This window comes from Littorina saxatilis, linkage group LG10 (genome assembly GCF_037325665.1).
Source record: "Littorina saxatilis isolate snail1 linkage group LG10, US_GU_Lsax_2.0, whole genome shotgun sequence".
Lineage (NCBI taxonomy): Eukaryota > Metazoa > Mollusca > Gastropoda > Littorinimorpha > Littorinidae > Littorina > Littorina saxatilis.
Window position 1 is genome coordinate 15,318,692 of NC_090254.1, and position 24,128 is coordinate 15,342,819.

Here is a 24,128-nt window from a genome sequence, read left to right on the forward strand (position 1 = left end):
GAACAAGGCTAACAATTAGTGGTTTAGCATTGATTGACTTACGGAATGTGTCGTCTTTTCCAACAAGAGTGTATGGACTCACAAATTCAAACTTCATTTCCCAGTCAATCTTTTTCATAACAGGACTAAGTACCCATTTTTTATTCTGATGTTTCCACATGTAGTATATGTCATCGACAATTGGATCAGGTACATTAACATCACGGATTTGACCTAGTTTGAGAAATCTTGGTTTCTTTTCATCGTCGATTTCCTTTCTCTTGTAATAGCCAGTGTCTGTAAACTCGAATGCATACACTGCACCAACTTCAGCATTGCTCTCAAAGTCGATAGCGTCTGCTAAGTCTTTCAACTCTATAGTTGAACATGCAACAGGATAAACTATTGTAGGTCCACTCGACATTTTAATACTCAATATTTTATGGAACTATTTCCAATGTAATGTTAAACAAACAATCAACTGGTTGTCCACTTTGATTTTTCAGATCAATGTGTAGGAATTCATGACACCCTTCCTCCAAGTCCTTGAACTGAAGTGTCTTAAATGTTGGCACGTGCATTTTACAAAAAGAGGCATCACTCGGTGGAAGAATCCTAAGCAGATCAGAACGCTGATCATTAAACAGATTATAGGATGTGTTAAGCTCTCTCATGTGAACAAACAGTACACTGTTAACATCCATGTCAATGGGACGTGTTCCCTTGTATATATTTGTAATTCCAAGCATATCAAGGAGTTTGGTTGGAAACTCAAATGATCTGTTTACTTCTCTAGTTTTGGGCATAGTAAGAGTAGCAATGAGACTTGCATGATTTAAACTCGCTGTAATACCTACTGGAGCAAACAATTCTTTCTCTAAAGTGCAGAAGTCATAGTAACCATCTTCTACAGAATGTGTTTTACCATTAATTCTAACCCAGTTGTTATTCTTTTTTTTACTGATATTATACCAAGTAACCTTGTACATAATTTCATGCAGTGCAACTTTCATTCCTCCATTTTGATTGTTGATAGGGTTTGCAAGTTTAACTGGCACACTAGTCTTCACATTTGTTAGTGTGATAAACATTTTTTATTCAACAACAAAAATGATTCAGTATAAATTCAACAAAGACGTTAAATACAAAACTGGACCATATTACAATCCAAAGACTATTTCTTTCCATGAGTTGGACTTTGCTGTAACAGAAACAGAATCCATTCGCGTTAAAGTGCCTGACCCATTCCATTCTTACCTAAATCCCCCAATCAAAAATGACAGTGTTCCAAAGATGTGGAACTCTCACCCAATGCAGTTCTATCAGAATCAGTTAAACTTTGCAATATTCTGTGCAACCACAGGATGTGGAGTGTCCTATGCAGACCACATGAATAATTCAAACTTACTGACAAAGTGTGTGTACACATTTCACGTTTACTATCAGTGCAGGAGAATCTTGTCTGAACTTCAGGCACTAATGCCGCATGAAAAGAGCTGGAACCCATTCAACAATAGGATAAACATGAAAGTGTATGAGCGTCTCTGCAATGAATTCAATATAGATTTTAAGACCGACTTTAGGCAAAAGCAAGACAAAAACCATGGCATGGGAACACTATATTTATGGGGTGTCCACAGGAGGTATAATTTTGATTACTGGCCAGGTCATACATCTTTTTCTTCAAATGTGCAGGTACAGTTAGGATCAATAGAACAACAGCACCACAATGCATGGACTACTTTTATATTAGACACCGGCAAAGGTTTCACTGGATCAGGTGTTGAAAGGATCAATGAATCTATCCGAACATATGCGTGGTGCTTGCTAGGCTCGCAGGCACAGACACGATCAAACATAATGAGAACAAGCACAGGGTTTGGTGCACAGAAACAGTTGTTATCAAATTTAGAAGATGTCATAAACTCTGCAGTTGATCTGCCTTCCAGCATCAAAAGGTATCAAGACTCTCTCCGTTATGCAAGATCAAAAGTTGACTTTGCTGTTGGTAACGGCCTTTACATGTTACCTTCTGATCTCCAGCTGCAGATTGGAATAATAACAAATTATAACAATGAAATCATTATTGCTAGTGACACCCAGCCGCTTGGAAAGGGTGAAGAACTGAATTCAGAAATCAGAACGATGCTACAGCCATATCACAATGAACAGAAACAAAGCGTGACAAGTGAAGATCACGCTGCAGGTGAAGATCATTCTGTCACTAGTGATGATCAAGCTGTTAGTATTAGTGATGATCATGAATCGCAGAAGACTGCTCTAGTAATTGGTGGAGTGGGTGTAGGCTTACTTTTGCTTTATTCTCGTTAGCAGAACACCTGCAATTAAAACTATTAGAGTCCAGAGATGTTCAGCCATGAAACCAACAACTTTACCTGCAAAAGATAACAGCCAGCTAACAATTGAACCAATGATTCCTGGAAGTGCACCCAAAGCTTTTGCTGCTAGTTTCTTTAATAGTTCTGCAATGTGTTTGAGTTGTTTCTTTACCCATCCCGGATCAGATGGAGATGAAGGTGAAGGTGGAGGTGGAGGTGTGACAGTGCCACCTGTGAGTGTTAACACTAATGTGCTTATTGCAAATCCTAACGCAGTTAGTATACTAGCTATTGTGATTCCCTGCTCTCTGAAAAGCGTTCTAATTCTTTCAGCAAGAGTTGTGTCTTCGTAAAGGATTCTTTGAATTGTATTTTTTATTCTGCTGACCTGTGTTCTCAGTTGTTCTCTATTGTTACTTAGAACTTCTAACCTTATGGCTTTCTCCTCCTGCAAATCTTTTAAACGCTTAGAAATTCTGTTTTTTACTTCTTGTTCTAGGTTCAAATCATCAGCATCAGCAAGTTTTTGTTTCTCTTTGTTTATATCTTCATCCAGCTGACCTAGTTTTGACAGATTATTTGCTATTTCACCTCTGATGGTTTGTAGTGATTGATTAAGGGCTTCTATTTCTCTCATAGGTAATAGTTCATGTGGAGTCTTCAGTGAAGTTTCCTCAGAAAAAGAAGTCTCTATCTCTTGTATAAGTTGATCAGCCTCATCTGCAAGTTTATTAAGATCTTGCAATGGAACAGATTCTATTTGAGTAGCAGTTGGTAGTCCTAGTTCTGCTTGTTGAAGTAAGGAAACAACATGGGAAGGTGATGACCGTGTGCTAGGCACAATATCTAATTGCCTAAGTCGATTAGCAGTAAGTTTTTGTTTTAGTGAAACTTTTGATAGAAACTTAGCAGGATTAGATTTATATGTAAGTTGGACTTTTTCTCCTTTATCGCTAGTTGTATATAAATGATTTGCTTCCATTTTGAACTGGTTTGGATCTAAAACATCAGGTTCTTCTCCTAAACTTTTGTAGAAATCTCTAACTTTACCTTCCAGAAGTTCATGTCGTGCCACCTCATAATGCAGTGAATGATGGTAGGGAACCAAAGGGATTGCTTCGCTCATGTCGTCCGCTGGCTCAAATAAATCTTCAAATCCACCTTCTGCCATTTGTAACTTATTTTTTATTTTGAAAATAAAAAAAGATGGCACAATCGTTCGGTTCTGTTCTTGATCCTTACAGAAGGCTGAAAGAACCTCTCGGGGTAAAAGGAATAAGGCAAACAGTTATAGTTACAAATAATCCTTCTACTATTGATCAGAATGAAATACTTACTGTTAGGTTTCCTAATCTAGGTAAGAACGATGTTATTGTACCAGGCACTGTAAGACTATCATTCAAATTAGAATTAGAATCTGGCTCAGATGAAAATAGGACTTTGGCTTATAATGTAGGAAGAGCAATTGTGAGGAAGATTACTGTCAAACTGGAAGGGCGGGAAGTGATGTCATTGAATAATGCAGATGTATTTTTAGTTTACGCAGATAATTGGTTGACTGACAATGAAAAGAAAAACAGAGTGTTTCAAGGGATTCAGTCAGACAATGGGATAAAAGTTAGAATAGGAGCAGGAGATAAAGCTGACAATAACAAAAAAGATAACGCTGTCAATGTTGCTTTTGGAAACAAATTTTGTATTCCACTTGACTTTGAACTCATAAATTCACATCCTCCCTTCTATCAAGGAGCATTGCGTGACAGGCTGTCATACGACCTGACTTTCAATAGTTATGATCGTGTTATGCTTTCAGAAGACCCGGAAGCAAAGTATAAGGTGTCTGGAATTTCTTTAGAGTTTGATGTTGTAAACCATCCTGAACTGGCTAGACTTATAGAAAATCAGTACAGTTCTAAGCTGCCTATCTATTATGAAAGAGTGTTGAATCACAGTACACTTTCAAAAAGCCAGGCTGATCCAATCTGGAACATTAACTTGAATACACCAGCTAGGTCAATGAAGGGAATACTTATGTTGTTTGAGGAACCAAAAGATTCATATGAAAGGCAAATAGAAAAGTTTTACAATCCACTAATCAATAGAGTATATTGCACAATTGAAGGGCAGCCAAACCACATATTTGCATCTGGCATGCTGCCATACCAACACTATGATGAAGCAAGAAAGTACTTTACTGGAGGAAGATTGAAAGACCCAACATCTGATCTTGTGGCTAAAGATCTACATTTACACGGTGTTGGCGTAGAAGATTTCTTGACAAATAAATATGCGTTATGGCTGGATCTCAGAACAACTGACGACAACAAACTGCATGGAAGTGGAAGGCGAATTGAAAACGGATCAGAAGGAATCACAATACAAATTGAAAAGGAAGTAGGGAGTAGTAGTAAATCAGTTAAGATCTACGTGTTTGTTGTGTCAGATGCGCAGTTAAACATCTCTGAAAGCAGATTACAGGATATTGTTTATTGAACGTGTTAAAATGAAGTATCTAGATTTTCTTCCAAAAGATCCACACTGTTCTTTGATTTGTGGGGCAACAGGTTGCGGCAAAACAAGATATGTTTTGGATTTATTACAGACTGTTTACATAAATCACTTTGAACACATAGTCATATTCTGTCCAACCATAAAGCATAACAGAACATACAAGGAGAGAAAATTCATATGGTCTGATCAAAATATATTTATTGTAAATCCTTCTGATCGTCTAAATGTTTGCTTGGAGCATTATTTCGATCTTTTTCAGAACACGCCCACACTGTTTATTATTGATGACTGTGCAGCAGAACGTGACATTGTTAGAAAGAAAAGTGCACTAGCAAAGCTTGCATTCAGTGGACGACATGCATTAATATCAGTTTGGATATTAACACAAAAATACAATGCAGTTCTGAAAGACTTTAGAGAGCAACTCAAAACAATAACATTGTTCTATTCAAAGGACCGCGACAGTTTTGAAGAGTGTCTTCGAGAAAATGATGTCATTGAAAACAAACAGGAGAGAGAAAGAATAAAGAATAATCTGAAATCTTCTAAGCACTCGAAACTGGTTTTAAAAACTGATCAACCAGTTCAGTATGTATGTTTGTAGAAATCCTTGCTAAGTTCTTGTCAAGTTCTTACTCAAGTTCTTACCAAGTTCTTACTCAAGTTCTTGTCAAGTTCTTACTCAAGTTCTTGTCAAGTTCTTGTCAAGTTCTTACTCAAGTTCTTGTCAAGTGCTTGTTAAGTTCTTACTCAAGTTCCTACTCAAGTTCCTACCTAAGTTCTTACTCAAGTTTAATTACTAGATTTTAATTTTATTCTGCATCAAAATAAAATGAACTGTGATGAATTGCTGATGCAGACTTCTACAGATATTGAAATCTGTGACAGTAGGACTATACCTGATAAAAAAGAAAGATTGTATTCACTTGCTGTTTGTGGAAAAACAAAACACTACCTTGGGCAGCAGTTAACTGTGGAAGAAGTACAACATCTTTCCTCAGAAGATATAGAAAAGTATCATGGACGGTATGAATCAGTGCTTGGTTCTAAGATGGTTAGAAGTATTGGACAGACTGTTATAGGTTTGTACACAAAGATTTTTTGACATTTTACACCTCTCGACTCGGAGGAAGACTTAACACATGATCTAACTCATGACCCTGTTGTTTCCAAGTCCCTCGAATCTCTTGCCTGTGGCCTGTATTATCGATTTGGTGCTTTATTAGTACCATTTGTTGCTGGATTAATTACTTTCAAACACATTAATTTTCAGAATAAAAAAGATGACAGATCAGTTGAAGCAGACAGTGGAGCAGACGAAAATACCAGAAGTGAACACAGTGACAAAGAAACCTGGTAGAGTAGAAGCAGGAAAAAAACTAGCCGAATGGAACAGACAAAAAAAGTTAAATCAAAAGGCAAAGCAGAACATTATGTCTGAAGTTGAGCAGACACCAAACATTCCTGAAGTGACTAAGGTCACACAAACTGATCAAGAATTAAAATCTTCATTTCTATCATACAGAAAAGTAGCTGTAGCAGCTGTTGTTGGAGGAGGTGGATACTTGCTTTACAAACTTTGGCAAGGCAAATATAAAGTGTCAGAAAGACCAAAATCAGAAACACCAAAACCAACAAACAAAGCAGTACAAACAATAACAAAGCCCACAGTAGTACCTGCAGTGGATTCATTTCATATGGAATAATTTTAATATTTTAATTTTGATAACATAAAAATGAGTTCTGAAAAGACAATAGTTAATCTAGTTTATCACGCTGCAGTGATTGGAAGCTTGAGTGTAGGTTACACAATGCTGGGTAAAAGTCTCCTCAGAATGAAACCAGCCGACTTGGGAAAGTTAGACTTCGAAGACGGTGCTAAACTAATTGGTGTTGTGACAGCTTCCTTTGCAACAAAAGACTTCCTGGTGAAGCAAGGAATTATTCCAGAAAATATAAACATGTAAGACAATAAAATGGCTAGCTTGGTTATGATGGTGGGAGGTGCGATTGTAAATGCGCTTGCATTTTCTGGCAGCAACTATTTGTTTTCTAAACTGCAAAATGGTGAAGAGAGGGAAAGGCACAACAAAGCCATGGAACAATTGGCGAAAGCACAGGATGAATACGAGAAGAAACGAATTGCGCAGTTAGACTTTATGAATGATAAACTCAGGCAGCAAGGACATGCAAACAAAACCTTTGACAATGTTGATGCAGCCATTCAAGAATACTATCTTGTAACTGGAAAGAAAATGAAGACAAGTGCTCCTCCAAAACTGGGTGACTTTTATCAGCCTTCAGAAGAGCAGAAGGTGGGCGAGATTGTTTTCATTGTTATTGGTATGGCTGTTGTTTACTTTATTGCGCGTGCTGTCAAATCTTAATATTCTGTCATTTAAAAAACCATGAGTGATGCTTTGTTATCTAAAATATATTATTCCCCAAAAGGATACTGGAAAGGAAGAACTGCTATTGACAAGCTCAGTGACGCAGCAGGTGTTTCTCAAGATATAGCAAAGAAATGGTTGTCAAAGCAGGCAGTTTGGCAGATCTATTTACCTGCACCAAGAAAAATTACACGACCACACTTTGTTAACATTAAACCGAATGACACTCATCAAATAGACCTGCTGTATTTACCGCATGACACAGTCAGAAGGAAGAAATATAAGTATGCACTGACTGTAGTTGATGTTGCAACAAGATACAAAGATGCTGAACCGTTGACAGAGAAAAGTGCTATAGCTACAGCTGTTGCCCTGCAAGAAATTTACAGACGTGGACCACTAAAGTATCCCAGAATGATTCAGTGCGATGATGGTAAGGAGTTTAAAGGAGCTGTCAACCAGCTTCTGTTAAAACATCATGTTACAGTGAAGAGAGGTATTCCAGGAAACCACAGGTCACAGGCTATTGTTGAGAGCTTTAACAAACAGTTGGCAGAAAAACTGTTTTCATATCAGTACCATCAGGAATTTTTGGACACAGAAAGTAAATTGCGTAACACTGAATGGGTCAAAAGATTACCATCAGTACTTAGAGCAATGAATCTGGAGGTATTTAAAGCTACAGGGTTAAGACCAGTTGATGCAATCAAACAGAAAACAATACCTGTTGCTCCAAAGTCAACAACACCAGTGGCATTACTACCTTTCAATCAGAAAGTCAGATATTTATATGCACCCGGTGAAGCTGAGGGTGACAGCAGGAAGCGTGCAACGGATCCAATCTGGAGTATTGACATTCATGAAATCAAGAGAGTAGTAGAGACAAATCCACCTATATATTACTTGAGAGAACCAGCACCGCAAAGAGCCTTTGTAAAAGAGGAATTACAATTAGTTCCACGTGGTACAAATGTTAAATGATTTTTTATTTCAGATTTTATAGTGTTAACAAAAATGGAAGCTCTGAGAAAGAATTCTAAGCAACTTCATTTTTTTAATTTATATTTTTATTTTGAGTTATAAAATCAAACTCACAGCGATGGAAGACTCTGTATTAGAATCTTTATCGACAGTATTTGACACCGTTGAATTACAAGTAACGGATCCTCAAAATGTGCAGTCCAGTGTGCAAGACGCCATTGAACAAATTCCAAACAATTTGTTGATTGAACCTCCAGTAAAAGTGCAGATAGTCAGTTTAATAAAATACAAAACAGTCAGTGATGAGGTGCTAGAAGTTCATGTTTCAACCAGACAACTAGCACTTAATTCTATGGCAGAATTGAATGGAAACTGGGCAGATGAAATGATGAAACGGTTTGAGCAAGCTGCAGAGGATGCAAAGATGAAAGGATCCGGATGGTCAGAAGGTGAAATTCTAAAAATAGAATTGAAGCTAAGTAAATTTGCCCCCATCAGAGGTAGAAGTTACATACCTTTACCTCCTGCTCTTGTCAAAAAACGTGCTGTGCTGAACATAAAGAATGATGATGACAAATGTTTTATGTGGTGTGTTCTGGCAAGACTGTACAGTGTAAAGAAAAATGCAGAAAGAGTGTCGAACTATCATGCATACAGAAATAAACTAAACTTTACTGGTATTGAATTTCCTGTCAGCATTACAAGCATTGACAAATTTGAACAGCAAAACAAACCCATCACCGTAAATGTTTACACGTGGGATGAGGAAGATGAACTGAAACCAGTCAGAATATCAAAGAACTCACCAACGATTGGTGATTGTGATACTAACCATGTTGACATGTTACTAATGACTGATGGTGTAAAATATCATTACACTTTGATTCGTACAATGAGTAGACTGATGGCGAGCACAAGCAATCACAATAGTAAACAAGACTTTTGTAGGCGATGTCTCTTGCGTATTCCATCAATTCATGCAGCACTTATACACAAGCAACATTGTAAGAGCGTTGATGATGCGGTTGTGAAGTTAACAACACCACCGCCAGACAGCAAAGTGTATTTTAAGAATGTATGCAAACTACAGAAAAGTCCTTATGTTGTTTATGCTGACTTTGAATCTATCATTGTGCCATATGAAGGACCTTTACCAAAAGACCTACCTAAAACAGTAACTCTAAGTAATCATCAAGTCTGTTCATATGCATTTATTGTTGTTAGTTCAGATGGTAAACATTCTAAACCGCAATTGTACAGAGGACCTAATGCAGCAAAGAACTTCTTACAGCAAATGAACCAAGTGCGAAATGACTGCTCCAAACAACTGAATCTTTCAGACATTGTTATGAAACCTGAAGACCAAGAACAGTTTAACTCTACCACACAGTGTTGGATATGCGAACAAAGTCTAACACCAAACACAGACAATCCAATAGTAAGAGATCATGATCATGTAAGTGGGCAGTTCCGAGGAGCAGCACACAGCAAATGTAATCTACAATTAAAGTTTGATCCTAAGACTTGGAAGCTTCCAATCTTCTTCCATAACTTGCGCGGTTATGATTCACATCTGATCATGCAGGCAGTAACTGATGAATACAAAGCAAGATGCATTGCGCAGTCTTCAGAAAAGTACATGGCCTTTACTCTGAATAGTTTATACTTCTACGATTCTGCTCAACATCTGATGGGAACACTTGAGTCTTTATCTTCATCACTAACTGCTTTCCCAATCACATGTAAGTACTTTGACAGTGACTTAGTTAGAAAGGGAGTCTATCCATATGAATACATGGATTCGTGGGAGAGGTTTGATGAAGATGAGTTACCACCAAAGGATGCTTACTTCTCACGGCTGAAGGGTAAAGGTATAAGTGACGAAGACTATGAACACGCTAAGACTGCATGGAATAAATTAGGATGTAATACAATGGGTGATTATCATGATCAATATTTGTTGGCTGATGTTTGTTTACTTGCAGATATATTTGAGAATTACAGAAGAACATGTATGAAGCACTACAATCTAGATCCTTCACATTACATATCTGCACCAGGCATGAGCTGGGATGCATTTCTTAGATTTACAGGAGTAAAGATTGACTTGCTATCAGATCTACCTACACTTCAGATGATTGAAAATGGACTACGTGGAGGAATCAGTATGGCTTCACACAATTACTGCAAAGCCAACAACAAATACTTGGACGACTTTGATCCTATGAAACCTTCTAATTACATCATGTATCTAGATGCAAACAATTTGTATGGTTGGGCAATGTGTCAGACGCTTCCACTTCGGAACTTTAAGATCTATTCAGGACCATTTTCACAATGTGTTGTGCTGACAATATTAAAAGCAGGCCCAGACAGTCGAAAGGGATGGATACTAGAAGTTGACTTAGACTATCCACTATCACTTCATGATCTACATAATGATTATCCTTTAGCGGCTGAGAGGTTAAAAGTAAACCCAAGAGAACCTCCAAAGCTGGTGCCCAATCTGTTTCACAAAAAGAAGTATGTGTGTCACTACAGACTGTTACAGTTTTACATTAGACATGGATTGATTTTGAAGGCTGTTCATCGTATAATTTTATTTGATCAAGAACAGTTTATGAAACCTTACATCATGAAAAACACAGAACTGAGAACCAAAGCCGCTGATGCATCAGAGAAAGACTTTTTTAAACTGATGAACAACAGTTGCTTTGGTAAGACAATGGAAAACCCACACAAGAGAAAGGATGTTAGACTTGTTACAAGAGAAAATGAGGCCATCAAGCTGACATCCAAACCACAGTATCAAGACTTTAAATACTTTCATGAACAGCTGTATGGTATCTTAATGAAAAAACTTGTAGTCAAGCTTGACAAACCAGTATTCATAGGCTTTACTGTGCTAGAGTTGTCAAAACTGTTGATGCTTGAGTTTTTGTATGATTATTTGAAACCAAGATATCCCAAATCGAGAGTACTTTACACAGACACAGATTCATTCTTACTTGACATTCCAGCGGATGACATTTACAAAGATCTAGAAGCTGAAAGTCCTGCAGTAAAAGGAAAAGATTCTTTTTATGACACTTGCGACTACCCTAAAGAATCACCATTGCACTCAAATGTTAACAAGAAGGTTATTGGAAAGATGAAAGATGAAATGAATGGGAAGATAATTAAGGAGTATGTTGGATTGCGTGCAAAGATGTACAGTGTTGCAAGTGAGAAAGGGGTGGTTAAAAAAGCAAAGGGTGTAAGCAAACAGGTTGTAAAGTCGAGCATATCGCATGATAACTACAAGGAAGCACTGTTTCAGAAGCGAGTGTTTCACCATGACAACCCTAAGATCAGTTCCGCGCTTCATCAGATCAACACAACTATTGTAAACAAGAAATCTTTAGATGCTAATGACACAAAGCGCGTTTATTCATCACCAGAATATTCTTATGCAATTGGGCACTGGAGAACAAACGCGGCTCCAAATAGTCTGAGTGTGTAATAAGAATTTTTGTCAATCGGGAAAACCCCCTATGACTGCTTTGTTTTGACTGCAGCGGGGGAGAGGACGTTGCTTGCGTTTGGGAAGTGTTTGTGAAAGGGGAGTTAGTAGGCTTTGTTGAGTTTCAAAGCAGCCACCAAGTACACTTATCAAAAGCTTGAATAAAATAAACAAGTCAATTGAATAAGTTAACACTCGGCGGCCGCCCGAAGGCAGCCTTTGAAGCGAAGTAGAGCAGTGAAGCACGGCACGTTTTCCCAGCCGGATCCACCGGTTATTCTGAAAACATAAACAAAAAGAATGAAAACTTGTAGCTAAGGAGGGGAAATGCAGTTCCTCTACTTAGTTACAGGTAAACAAATGTATGCTATAGAGAGAAATAACACTGACCAATCCAGCTCATCGTTGCTAAGGAGGGGAAATGCAGTTCCTCTACTTAGTTACAGGTAAACAAATGTATGCTATAGAGAGAAATAACACTGACCAATCCAGCTCATCGTTGCTAAGGAGGGGAAATGCAGTTCCTCTACTTAGTTACAGGTAAACAAATACATATTTAATAGAGCTATACTAAAAATAAACCATCATGCTCATCGTTACTAAGGAGGGGAACTGCAGATCCCCTCGTTGGTTACCAGTAAACAAATGTATGCAATAGAGAGAAATAAGACTTACCAATCCAAAAAGCTGCTTCCTCTTCATTGTTTTCCAAGGCTTGATGGATGTGCTTGCGAAGAGACAACATTGTTTTTATTGGAAGATTTAGTTGTTGGAATTTGGGATATGTCTTGAGAAGAATGCTTATATTAATGAGATCTCTCGCCCATCTAGGTGTTATACGTAACACTTCTAAACAAACACCCTTGAATCTTCCAAAATGTCTATTCCTCAGCACTTCTAAATATTGTCCATAAACAACCACAATTTTTAGGGTATCTGTTGCTTTACTTTTGTATTGTTTTTCACAAACAAGAAGCTTTTGTTTGAGTTCCTCAATATCTGTTGTTCGGCTTGTACTAAACAACAAAGATTCGCTTGTTGAACCATCATAGTACAGATGATTTTTTAGACCCTCTAGGAGCTCCGACCCTCTAAGTGAAGTCAAGACTTTTGATTTCTTTCCCCGTTTGTTTTGGAAGGTAACAGGTATTGGCTTTTTGGGGAGATTTGCTTTCAATTCAAACTCTTCTGCAGCCTTATGTCCTCTCTCTTGGAAAATTGAATCAAGTTGTTTGTAAAATTCAAGAAGTTTTGTATGGTACTCAATGTGTTTTTTTAAACTCTCTAGTTTTTCAGTGTCAACATTCGGTAAATCAATCACCTCAAAGTCTTGACTGAGCCCAGTATGAAGTCCATGATCATCCTGCTCCATACTAGAAGAAGTGTCTGACTGTGATAAATTCCTAACTTCTTGTTCTGTTTGCTGATTCATATTTTCAGGAAGAATTAAATAAGTTGATTGTCTAGAATAATCCAACAGAGCTTGTTGTGCAGCGTTTGCTTCTCTAACTTCCTGGAGCTAACTCTATAGATTCTTGAGACAGGCAAAACACTTTTCTCACAGAAAACACGTCTTCACACCACCACAGCACCAGGAAAAATGACAAAATCACTATGCTATGTTACTATCAACACCAAGTGTTGGGCGGACGTGACGTAACTGTTGCTATTACATGATTTAATCTTGTCTTGCCATTGGAGGAATATAGAAGACAAGCTTGCAGGCCTCGCAAAACACACGCTGGCTCAGTGTTTGTCTTTACCAGATCAATACGGTAGTGTTGGCGACGACGGGCAGATTGGATCAAAACACACGCTGGCTGTTTCAGTGGAGAGCGTGTAAAGTGGCTCAACCAGTTAATATTTCAATGGAAACTAAATTTAGCGTTGTATAAGAGAAAGGGAGAATGTACGTTCTGGGTTACTGATTCCGACAGACCCGGCATTGGTTCAAAACAACCTTACTTTACTGTATTTTTTTTGTATGGATTTATGCAGTATTTTTCTGATTTTGTCGCATGTTTCATTTTAGTAAAAGTTTAGTCCAGAAGCCTATTTTGCGTTAATATTTAGGGTCTGTCGGAATCGGTGAGCCAGAACGTACATTCCCCCTTTCTCTAGCTCTCTTCACTTGCTCTTTCCGCCTCTGCCCCATCCACCTCCCTTGTTTGTTATAGCTGGCTGCGCTTTTTCATAATTTTGTACCGAAGGATTATGTATACGTTCTGTGAAATGTTATGTGTACCTTATATGGAAAACGTATTGTTGTTATTGTGTAATAGGGGTGCTAGTTTTAAATTTGTTAAACCCCAAGTGTTCTTATGTGATTTTTGTCCCTATGAAATTAAAAAACTTGCCTTCGGTTTTTGACACCCAAAAGGAACTTCTTGTCACATGAATTTTATGGTTGTGGTTGTGATGGTGTGTGTGTGTGTGGGTCTGTGTGTGTTTGGGTGTGTGTGTGTGTGTGTGTGAGTGTGTGCGTGAGTGTGTGTGGGTGTGAGTTAATGTGTTGTATCCTTCTATGAGTGCGTGTGTGTGAGCGTGCCGCTTGGTTGCGTAAAAGTACTAGTTTAACTAAATAAATGAACAAACTGATCAATTAATTTCTAAGCTTCCGAGTTGAAATGCTATCAAATAGTCTGGACGTAGTCAAAATTGCTGGACCAAAATTTCAATCAATTTAATTGAAAAATGACGTCACTTTAGTGCACCCTCAACTTTTGAAAAAACCACAGAAATGACATCGGCCATGTTGGCCATGTTGGGTTTGATGCGTGCATGCCTGGTTTTCTCCTGTAGATGGGTGTCGGCACAGAAGGTCTGCCCGCTGTCCTCAGCCAACATGCTCCGTCTTCATGGCAGCTCAAATTTTTTATCGAGGTTCTTTCCTCTAGATCCGCCGTGTTTCGCCTAGGGGCTTGCGCTGCCTAGTTGATAGGGTCACCTCGTAGAGGATGTGGTCATAGACCACGCACGGTCGGTCTTGGGATAGGGAAACGTTATGCTAGTCCGGAGGGATTACGCCACAATGGCCACCTCGCGAAGACCCAGGGTCCTAGACTAGGGAGGTCCAAGGGGGAGCACCGGGAGGGCTACCCCTCTACCCGCACCTCCAACACAATCCCTTCCCCTGGTAGCTTCATCCCCAAGGAGGAAACAAAGCTACCTGCAACACCCCAGAAATGACATCAAAAACTGAACATTATTCTGAAGGGAAAAAAACCCACCTGTCTGTGGATGAAGTCACATGTACATTTTCGTCAACTTATGTTTGTTAGTTTGGCTGATGGGGTCTATGTCGACCAAAAGAGTGGGATTCCCTGTAGGTGGAGTTCCTGTATACATTTAAATTCCACAGGGTGGAGTTTTTCGATAAAACTTGCAAACTATACTCGAATTTATAAGAAATATAAAACAAGTCGCGTAAGGCGAAAATACAACATTTAGTCAAGCTCAGTCGAACTCACAGAATGAAAATGAACGCATTGCATTTTTTTAAGACCGTACACTCGTAGCATCGTCTGTCCACCGCTCGTGGCAAAGGCAGTGAAATTAACAATCCAGAAAAGCGCGGTAGCGGTTGCGCTGAGAAGGATAGCACGCTTTTCTATATCTCTATTCTTTTTAACTTTCTGAATGTGTTTTTAATCCAAACATATCATATCTATATGTTTTTGGAATCAGGAACGGACAAGGAATAAGATGAAATTGTTTTTAAATCGATTTCGGAAATTTAATTTTAATCATAATTTTTATATTTTTAATTTTCAGAGCTTGTTTTTAATCCGAATATAACATATTTATATGTTTTTGGACTCAGAAAATGATGAAGAATAAGATAAACGTAATGTTGGATCATTTTATAAAAAAATAATTTTCAGATTTTTAATGACCAAAGTCATTAATGAATTTTTAAGCCTCCAAGCTGAAATGCAATCCCAAAGTCCGGCCTTCGTCGAAGATTGCTTGGCCAAAATTTCAATCAATTTTATTGAAAAATGAGAGTGTGACAGTGCCGCCTCAACTTTTACAAAATGCCGGATATGATGTCATCAAAGACATTTATTAAAAAAAAATGAAAAAAACAGCTGGGGATATCATACCCAGGAACTCTCATGAAAAATTTCATAAAGATCGGTCCAGTAGTTTACTCTGAATCGCTCTACACACACAAACACACACATACATCACGACCCTCGTCTCGATTCCCCCTCTATGTTAAAACATTTAGTCAAAACTTGACTAAATGTAAAAAGATAGAAAAACATCAAAATCTACCGATGTCGCTAAGCATCACGTGACTTTCAGCGATATCAGCGAAACGCTACAGGAACTACACCCTGTGGTATTCCCTGTATACAGGGAATCCACCTACAGGAACTCCACCTACAGGGAATCCCACTCTTTTGGTCGACATAGACCCAAACAGCGTTAGTTTGTATGGAATTGCTTTTCACACACAAACATGTGAACTTATATATATTTAGAACCCAATTTGCACAAACCGATTTTCTTTAATATTGACACATTTTTGAGTTAACATAATTATTTATCAATATATTTCTGGACTCAGTGAATAATAAAGAGTACAGTGCAATACATTTATAAATCTTTTAATTAAGGAAAATTAAATTTTACCTAATAAGAAATTAAAGAACCAAACTCATCAACTAATTTTTAAGCTTCCAGGTGAAATTGCAACCGGAAAATAAATAATGTTAAGATTGAAGAATGAAGGCTCGATGCGACATGCAGTGCCTCATCAACTTTTGTAAAAAGCAGGATATGATGTCATTAAAGACATCTATCGAAACAATGAAGAAGAAAAATATGGGGATATCATTTGGAAGAATTTGTATGTAAAGTTTCATGAAGATTTGTTGAGTAGTTATCTGGTAATCCCTCTACACTCACACACACATACAATACCACCCTCATGTTCCCAGTATATATTAAAACATTTAGTCAAAACTTGACTTAAATGCAAGACACCTGTGGAACGCTGAAGAAGACGAAAAAGAAGAAGACAGCTTGATTGTGTGACTATTTAGTTTCTTTAATTTAAAAATCAGAAAATGTTGCGGAATAAAAACATACCTTAGGCTGCAGATCAACTGAACAGCCAAATAATAAGTTAATGCAACAAATATATAACGGCTCACAGATGCTTTCATGAAAGTTTAATGTCTTTGGGGACATTAATGCATATGGCGACATTATGCTTCAACAAATTAATAAAATAGTCACACAATCAAGCTGTCTTCTTTTTCTCTGTTTTAGCTGTATGATGGTACAAGGGCAAACATTTGTTTATACCGCATCAACTCCTAGCCTTTGCCACAACAATGTTTAACTTTGCCTTCAAAAAGAACACCCTTCTTTATGTCTAACCCAACAGGAATAATGCTCATAACAACTGAAGGTCAATCCTACAGCCATACGTCACAGGCAAAGACACACACACAGACTCTCTCTTTGTTTGATATTACAGTACATGTATTCATTAAGAGGGCTGTCACACATGCGACTGAGTCGCGCGATTTACCCTGTCACACAGCCGACTCAGTCGTAGAAAACAGCTACGACAAGTCTGCGACTCAGTCTCATGCGATTCCCTCGTAGCTTTGAGGTTTAGAACATGTTCTATTCCTGCGATCCAGTCGTCGGTCAATCGCAGGGGCAGAGCCAACAGAGCCAATCAGAACGCGTTGCTGCGGCCTTGACGCCGTGATGTAAAATAATGGCGGACAGTGGCGTACAGCGTCTCTTCAAAACTTTTTTTACTCAGATATAAAGGAGACGTTTTAGGCGTGTACAGCGGTCGGAAAACATTAATTGCAGCTGTCTGGGAACTTTATTTCTTGCAAAGGCGTAATGCTGAAAGGAATTTTTCAGAAAGGTAGAGCGACGTTCAAACATTTAGCGTCTGCTCTCGCAAAGCGCGTTTGCCCTGTTCACTATGACACGTCACTTCCGCCCCGCTCGCGTGGAGTTATCGTTCGCCAGTCGTTCATCGTGTGACGGGTCAATGGCCTACAATGTGATGTGCGATCGGCCAAAGACTGAATCGCAAGACTGAATCGCAACGACTGAGTCGCCTGTATGACCGAGGCTTAAGTCTCTGTTAAAAGGTGGCTGCCATGGTGTGGGTGCATTCATTTGTATTCACACACACACACACACTGACTAACATACATATATACATACACTCAGCCATGCATTCACGCATGCATACATTTACACTGGAACATGCAAACTCGCACACACTTGTTATTACACAAGTTTTTTTTTTGCTTTTAATTATTTATTTGTCAATGGACCAATGATGTTTATGAAATGCAGCAATGCAATGAACGCTGTGGAAACTGCAGATCATGATATTTGATGATATTAACAAAAACTGACTGAAAAAACATAACACAATAATAGAACTGATTTTAAGTCCTTTTCTTCTTACATCTCAAGCCATATCTTTACACAGGATAAAGATGATTTCCATCTAAAACCATGGGACAAGTGTCTTCTGCAAACTGCTAGTTATCTTCATAGAATTTTGGCAGTTGGTCGCCAGTCAGAGTGAAACGTTCCACTCCGTTTTTTGTGATTGCAGCCATTCTGATGATGCCTCCACTGGATCCATCACGGCTTATCGCCAAGGCAACAGCTGAACAAAAAAAGAGAGAGAATCATAAGAATCCCTTGCCCGACTGAATGATATCGGAAAAACACTATGCAGCAATTTGTACTCGTAAAATTTGTAAATTGTTTTGCTAAACAAAACCACATGAAAAGAATTTAATGATCACTTTGCATTGTAAGACAACCTCTGTAAAAACTGGGAACATTATGAGAGTGAGGGGTATAAATTCAAACCAAAAACTTGTCAAACAAATATGACCAAACACAAAAAGCTATTGTAGACCTTGAGCAAAATCGCCATACTTATACAGTGTTGTTCCCAGACTTGTAGCACAATAGGTCAGTTGGACTTAGATTGAAAATATGCACGGGTCCATATTTCCTGGCTACAAAAAAGAGCTTCTACATATCAAAACTATTAGATGGTCGACGAGCCAGGGATCAGAGCAATGCGTAATATCAGAAAAGTTTGAATCAGAGACCAAAATCTGAGGCCTGAGAACAACACTGGTTTATATTATCAGACCTGGGAACCCCTGTTTTGCACTTGGAGTATTTTCAAACAAACTTGCTGTATTTTCAGAAAAATGAGCGTACGAACTCCACACAGCATTTGAACATCCATGATTCAAACATGCTTCACCGACACGTGTCCGTCGCACCGTTCATTAAGTTAACCAAAACATTTAAAACACATGCTTCTTTCAATGTTTACTAACAAAGACTGTAATCATGTGTCAAAATACTGGATCGGCTTCGGGATGCGCTTGTGAAAAAAAGTAGTCTGGGAATTTTTCTCGTATTATTTTTCCACAGACCGTACTGATCGTATTCTAGACAATCATGTGTACAAAATACGGCAAAATCGTATGGGTTCCCAGGTCTGTATTATATATATAATCTATTGGTAGTACAATGGAACTCCTCTTTTAAGACTCCCTCCCTTTTAAAACCCTGTTTTCTCAGACTTTTTGTTTATAACCTCTGTAATTTTACCCCCATATTAAGACGCCCTCTTTTTCAAGACCTGATTTTTTCAGATTTTTAGAAGTCTTAAAAGGGGGGTTCCACTGTATTATGCTAGAGCAGCATGTTTTGATCTAACTTGAACTCACCATTAGAAACAAACTTGAGGCAGTCCTCCTGCTTCATGTCAGGTTTGAACATTGCATCCACGTAACCATAGAGATAGGTGCTGCCAGAACCACCAATGGCGAAGGGTCCTCGCTGAAGCATGCCGCCAATGGGAACAGAGAACACCTGCACAATAAGGAGAAGTCCTAGATACAGTAAAAACAACAACCACAGACAGGCCAGTCTTTTCATTACAACCACACCAAAGGGTCCCTGACAAGTTTTTTTCAGTACATGTATAATTCACCTTTGAACCAGTCTTTTACAACCACTTTTGGTCGGCCCCTTGGGTGGTCGTTAGTGACAGGTTTTACTGTATCTTGTTTGTACACTTTAAACATTGACATATATCAAAGTCTGAGTTATTGTTTAGTGTTATGTTTTATTGAACACTACATTGATTCTTGATTTTGGTGAGTTATCGGTCTCTATTTTTAGAAAAACAACTACAACTATGAAAAAAACCACCAAAAAACTACAGTACACTTCCACTATATTGTGGTCTTTAGGGTAAAAACATCGGACCGCGATATACGCAAATTAAGGGGTATGTGGGCTCGTGCACTGAAACTGAAACAAAATTTTGTCCAGTCACTTTGGTTTAACAAAAAGAAGGTTTTCTTCAATTAAACATGATGCAATAATAAAACGAGGAACAGTAGGGACACGAACTCAAACGAACCTACATTACGTGCCCAGTCACTTCAAGGGAAGCAACTAAGTTTTGATAAGTGAGAGATTATACCTGTCCTCCGCCGCGCTTGTCCCACCCAGCAACGATGATGCCTGCAGACAGACTGTCGCGGTGGTCGTAGCACATCTCCTTGAACACGTTGGCCGCTGTGTGAACCCGGGGCTCCTCACCCATCTCCATTCTAACAACAAATTCAAAAGTCAAACATCATGATGGATCATTGGATGTGTTATACTGTACATCAAAACTATTATAGGTACAGTGGAACCCTCCTTTTGGAGACCTCCAAAAGGGCGGGGATGTAGCTCAGTCGGTAGCGCGCTGGATTTGTATCCAGTTGGCCGCTGTCAGCGTGAGTTCGTCCCCACGTTCGGCGAGAGATTTATTTCTCAGTCAACTTTGTGTGCAGACTCTCCTCGGTGTCCGAACACCCCCGTGTGTACACGCAAGCACAAGACCAAGTGCGCACGAAAAAGATCTTGTAATCCATGTCAGAGTTCGGTGGGTTATAGAAACACGAAAATACCCAGCATGCTTCCTCCGAAAACGGCGTATGGCTGCCTAAATGGCGGGGTAAAAAACAGTCATACACGTAAAATTCCACTCGTGCAAAAAAAAACCCATGAGTGTACGTGGGAGTTTCAGCCCACGAACGCAGAAGCAGAAGAAGAAGAGTCCTCCAAAAATCTGACAAAAATCAGGTCTTAAAAAGAAGGGAGTCTTAAAATGGAGGTAAATTTACAGAGGTTATCAACAGAAAATCTGAAAAACCAAGGTCTTAAAAATAAAAGGGAGGAAGTCTTAAATTTGGGGGTCTTAAAAGGGGGGTTCCACTGTACATGTACCACATAATGATAGCATAAAAGGGTCAAAGGGGAAAGCAAAAACATTATCCAGAGATGCAGACAGATACAGTCACAGATTTATTAGTCAAACACATCCACATTCAATGATCAGTAACCCAACAGTGTGAATATATACAACCCCTATAACAGCAGCATAACAAATATATATGCAATCGGCATAAGCACCTCAGGTTAAACCAGCGAGCACGCTTGCCATTTTCCTAACCAGTGTTTCTTTTTAATTTTGCTTGTTAATTCAATTTATACAATCATATCTATAATTCTGCCATCATAAAAGCAGTCCCTCTTCAAGCCAACTGGATGAATCAAGTAATTACATCGTAATTTCATGGATGCTGGTCCAAGGAGATATGAACTTGCATACCAGTTGTCAATTAATTTCTAGTACTTGCAGATATGTACCGTGAAAATTTCTAGTCAACTCAATCCCTACTTAAAGTGATTATATATAACCAGCCAAAAACCTGCCTATTCCAATCGCATTAAGGAATACCTTCAAATTAGTGTTTACTAGTCATCCTAGTGAGGGACCGCTTTTGAACTAATTACTTTGATCGACAAGAAGAAGAAGAACTAATTTAGTAATTCCTGACGGTGTGTCTAAATGGCATTGCCACATCGCCCAGCGTCAACTGAGGACACAGTGAAAAGGCACTTTTTTTCTCACTTTGAGTGAAAAATAATTGGCATAATTGATGTGTGTGAGTCACAAATTATGTATCAAATAAAAAAGGAATGAATAAAGAAATGATTCAAAAACTAAGTTTACTGTATGAAATTAATAAAAGATGTGTTTTGGAATATTTTGAGTGTGAAAGTGCGTGTTCGTCTTCACTGCCTCTCGCGGCCATTTTCGCGTCACTCTTACAACTGCTCGGAATACCGTAATTTTCATTGGAGGGCTGTGATATTTTGCAACCAATCAGAGAAAGCCTTACATCTTTCCCATACAAAATACCGCGAACCACCGGAAGCTACATCTCCGTCAGCATGTCGGTGAATATTATTCGTGTGAGTTTCACTAAAATTTGGTCTGAAAACTTTCATCGGCATACACGGTTAAAATGCAGTTTATAAAACATTAACTTCTGTTTCATTTAAGCAAAAAATCAAAAGAATCGAGCGAGAAATGACTTATTCCCAACGATTATGCTGCGCAAAACAGGACCCGAAAAATGCGAAACTCGGCCGATCAAAAGCCTGAAGAGGTTGCGATCTCGGCTCGCTCAAAGCAAAGTGATTTCGAACTAAAATGACCATATCTCGAGAACTACTGCACCGATTTAAATAAAACAAATTGCTATGTGCTCAGAATGTTAATCTCTTTAATGTGTTTCTTGTCATTCAACCATTAATTTCAAAATTTCATGTCATTGCCACAGCAATCATGCAATTAGCTACTAGCTTTGTCCTCAAATGACGCCCAAAATTTCTCAACTAAAATGAGCATATCTTGAGAACTACTGCACCGATTTAAATAAAACAAATTGCTATGTGCTCAGAATTTTGATCTCTTTAAAATGGTGTGTTTCTTGTCATTCAACCATTAATTTCAAAATTTCATGTGTCATTGCTAATGGCAGCACAGCAAACCTCCCCAGAAGTTTCAAAGGTCCAATTTGCCAATAAACTTTCTCAAAAAGGTACCTTAGATAGTGGGATTTAATCAAAACTCACCTGTTAAAGTCTAGATGGTACTTGACAATGTCAGCAATGGCTTGAGTATCGGCCGCAGACCCTGAGCGACAGCAGTAGATGTGTTCTGTCACTTTAGTCAGTTTGTCTGTCACACGGTTGGCAATGTACGCCCCTGTAGTTGTGCGTGAGTCGGCACCAATGATGACGCCACCATCAAATTCTACTGCCATGATGGTGGTCTGTAAAACAAGCAAAATAGTTGTGTCATTGTTAAGTCTGTCAATCCAAAGTTATTCACTGCTTTCATAAAAATTGCATGCAGTTTCACAGATACAAAATGCTGTCAGTTCTGACACAAATCTGCACATTATACTACTCGACTCCGAAAAAAACACCCCAAAACCACATCAGAAACTAAGAACATTCATCCTAAGATTAAATTTGTTATCTGCAACTTTCGTCGTTCATGGCTTTATTTTCATGTTTGTGTGAGGATTTACGAAGGAGCGGGATCACTTATCACATGTATGACGTCGTCAATATTTGTGCTTTTGAGTAACAAGAGTTACCTCCCTTGCATTGAAATCGATGCATCGACTTCGTCCAAAATCCAACTCTTAGCTCAAAATTAAGGCTGCAAATAGCATGAATCTGGCATGACTTCTAACAGACGTAAAAAACTTCAATTTGAAGTTAGATTTAGTCATTTAAGATGGGGTATGGGGGGTTTTCGGAGTGTTTTTGGATTCAAGTAATACCCAATCTGCTCAAACCATCACAGTCAAAAAAGAAAGATCCATTGACATTTTTAGACATCACAGTAACTTAAGAATATATGCATGTAGGTTCAAATTTACATGCACAAACTGAAAAAGCCTGCCAATGCCATTAGCCTATCATGATTATGATTAAATTGATTAATTGGGTGTAGTCGACTTCATGAGGCCCACTTTCAGGAGCTAGCTGCTTGACAATTTCGGCCCTGAATTGCACACCTTAATGCATCGAAGCTTCGTCGAAATTCCAATGTTAGCAATTCTTGATTTTACATAATTTTGGCATCTTCAATTTGTCCTCAGTAATCTAGATGATACATCGTTTACTCGTAGTCGTACACGGTATAGTCACCGGTTGCTAGAATTTCTTGATCTTGATAAATAACGCTAACAGGTCCCAAAGCGACTGAAGCTGTAAACGGCAGAATCTCAAAGCAAACAATCGTTTACATAAGATATTGAGAAATTGACACAATACTTACTCCTGTAGTCACTTCACCGGGCCTTAGCCCTCCAACTGCAGCCAACTGATCGCTTGCAAACATGTTTGTCATCGCCATTGTCGCCATTTTCGATCTGTGCAGGGGAAGCTACTCCAGCTCGTATCTTCCCGAACAATATTACTTCCGTTCTCACTTGGTTCAATTCAAAGCAGTCACATGATTTCACTACAACA

The 24,128-nt window shown here is 38.6% G+C and overlaps 1 protein-coding gene across 1 annotated transcript; it reads right to left on the bottom strand.

The window, feature by feature from the left end:
- Positions 1–17,987: 17,987 nt before the first annotated feature.
- Positions 17,988–24,092, bottom strand: LOC138978263 (proteasome subunit beta type-6-like). The gene is made up of 5 exons (XM_070350928.1): positions 23,935–24,092; positions 22,716–22,915; positions 20,224–20,353; positions 19,460–19,604; positions 17,988–18,369 (listed from the first exon to the last, which is right to left on the bottom strand). The coding sequence occupies exons 1-5, from the start codon at positions 24,019–24,021 to the stop codon at positions 18,239–18,241; spliced, it is 693 nt and encodes a 230-aa protein (XP_070207029.1). The 5' UTR covers positions 24,022–24,092; the 3' UTR covers positions 17,988–18,238.
- Between the last annotated feature and the right edge of the window lie 36 nt (positions 24,093–24,128).